This window comes from Bidens hawaiensis, unplaced genomic scaffold (assembly GCF_021521415.1).
Source record: "Bidens hawaiensis isolate Kalapana, Puna unplaced genomic scaffold, B.hawaiensis_p1.1 tig00023796_1, whole genome shotgun sequence".
NCBI classification, from domain to species: domain Eukaryota; kingdom Viridiplantae; phylum Streptophyta; class Magnoliopsida; order Asterales; family Asteraceae; genus Bidens; species Bidens hawaiensis.
In genome coordinates, this window is record NW_027493738.1 from 383,382 (window position 1) to 385,792 (window position 2,411).

The 2,411-nt window shown below is 35.8% G+C and overlaps 1 protein-coding gene across 1 annotated transcript; it reads left to right on the plus strand.

Annotated features, from left to right (window-relative positions):
- Positions 1 to 1,858: 1,858 nt before the first annotated feature.
- Positions 1,859 to 2,397, plus strand: LOC143568067 (uncharacterized; the record flags this gene model as incomplete). Its single annotated transcript, XM_077054308.1, has 1 exon — positions 1,859 to 2,397. A coding segment is annotated over exon 1 (539 nt), but the record flags the coding sequence as incomplete, so codon positions are not given.
- Between the last annotated feature and the right edge of the window lie 14 nt (positions 2,398 to 2,411).

Consider the following 2,411-nt stretch of genomic DNA (forward strand, 5'->3'; position numbering starts at 1 on the left):
TAAGAACTTAAGAACTCAATTCTTAGCTACACATTTTATTAAATGGATTGGATTATGTGGTTGAGATTAAATCTGACTAAAAAGTCAAAGTAGGAGAGAGAATAAAGTTGTAAGTGATTACACTAATTTTTACGTCCGTTACACATGTGTAATAAGTCGACTCGGCGCGAAAAAAATTCTGTAATTTTTTTACGTGTATGTAACTTACATATATTACGCATGTGTAAAAAAATTCAAAAAAAAAATCGTTACACTGTGTTATTTCGAGTTCTTAAAACTCAAAGGGGTTCTCATTTGAAATCTCCCATATATATATATATATATATATATATATATATATATATATATATATATATATATATATATATATGTTACTATGCCTACGATTGGTGTTATTAACTAGCTCTTTGTGGGTATGGTGATTTTGGCCGTGTCAAACTATACGACTCAGGTTCTTAAATCCTGTGGAGGGAGGCTCGTGTGGCATAATCAGCATTAAAATTAGTTCTTTGTGTGCATGGTGATCTTGGCCGGGCCAAACTATACGACTCGGGATCTTAAATCCTGTGGGGGGGGGGGGGGCGGAGGCTCTTGTGGCATTAGCATCATTATAACGAGTTCTTAAAATCCCATATCATGTGCTTAGGTCGTACCGTGTGCGGGTCGACTATACAACTCGGGTTCTTAAATCCCGTGGGGGGAGACTCGTACGCGTGTTCGACCTTGATTATATTATTTGGCTATTATACAAATATTTATTTATCATTTACCCATGTGCCTGTTATTTCATATACTGTTTTATACTTTTAAACTTGGAATGATTTATACATGTCATCTATTAAAACTTAAACTCACTCAGCTCAAGCTGACTTTGAGTGTATGTTAGTTTGATTTGCAAGGTAAGGATTTAGGATTATTGCTTGGACATGCTAGAGACTACTCGGACGGTTGAAGGCAATCCTAGTCGAGACCTATTAGTGCATGATGTCTATTGCTAGGGTCTTTGATGTATTAGATATGATTGTGTAGAACTCAAATGTCAAATGTATAGTTTATGTTTGTTAGTTTCAATGCATAAGACTTCAAGTCAACGCATATCATATGCGGTTTATACGATATGCGCCGTATATCATATACGGACTTGATGAGCTTGTTTATGTGTCCTATAAATAGGGGACTTATGCGTTATTATGCAGACTTTTTGGTGGATGTTAGAGTGAGAGAGTAGAGAGAGAAAGTTGCTACAAAGTCATATCTTGTAATCTTTGAAGTTATCAATGAAGAATATGCTTAATGTTTACTTGTTTTGTTCACTCTCAATGGATTCTGCAATTTGAGATACAAGCTGTAACATCTGGAGATCCTAATTGATGTATACATCAGCAAGTTTTCAAGGTTTTCGTCACATCTACTAATTCAACCATCAAAAGTTCTTCAATTTTTCACAAGACATTCCTTACCTATCCGTGAAAAATCCTTCAAGTTTACACTCAATTTCTACATCATTTGAACCTCCAAATTGTCAAAATTCCAAAAAGATATCTTTTAGCGGATATGTCATATCAACGCATATGTTATTCACGTTTAACATATCCGGCGTTTAACACATACGTCGTATATGTTATAAGGTGAAAAACATATACGTTTGTATACATATACGTTGACCACTTCTTATACGTTGACGTACACTTATCCGTTAACAAACATATACATTCCATACTTATACGTTAACTTTCTTACATATCCGTTGACCAAGAGCAAAACTTATACATTGACCTTCTTTGACCAAAATGGAAAACTTACTGCGTTTGTGTCACAGCATTCTGCATTGCTTCAGAGCATTAATCTCGAGAACGAAATGGGAACTTCAAACAAGCCACCTAAGCTTCTTCGTATGGAAGATTATCCATCTTGGGCTGACAAGTTTGAAACATACGTACAAGCTTTGAACTACGAGACGTGGACGGCTGTTGAGGAAGAATACATTATCCCGAAGAATGAGAATGGGAGCAATTACAGGTTGTCACAAATTGCTGAAGGTGACAAAGATCAGTTCTTAAGAGAAAAGAAGATGTTGAATTTGTTTCAACAAGCCATTAAAGCTGAAAATTTTAAATTACTACAACACAATGGCTCGTGCTACTCAATTTGGCAAGCTCTACTAAAAAAGGACAGAGGAAACCCTGATATGAGGAAAAGCAAGATAGCACTGCTGAAGAAAGAGTTTGATATCTTTGCTCTAGTTAAAGGGGAAACTTTTGCACAATTGGTTGAGAGATATTGCCACTTGGTGAATGAAATGAAAAGATTTGGCATTGACAAGCCTGATTATGATTACATTGATAAGCTGGTTGACGCACTTCCTGAAGAATGGGGCACTTTCATAATGATCCAACAGTCAAATCCTGTTG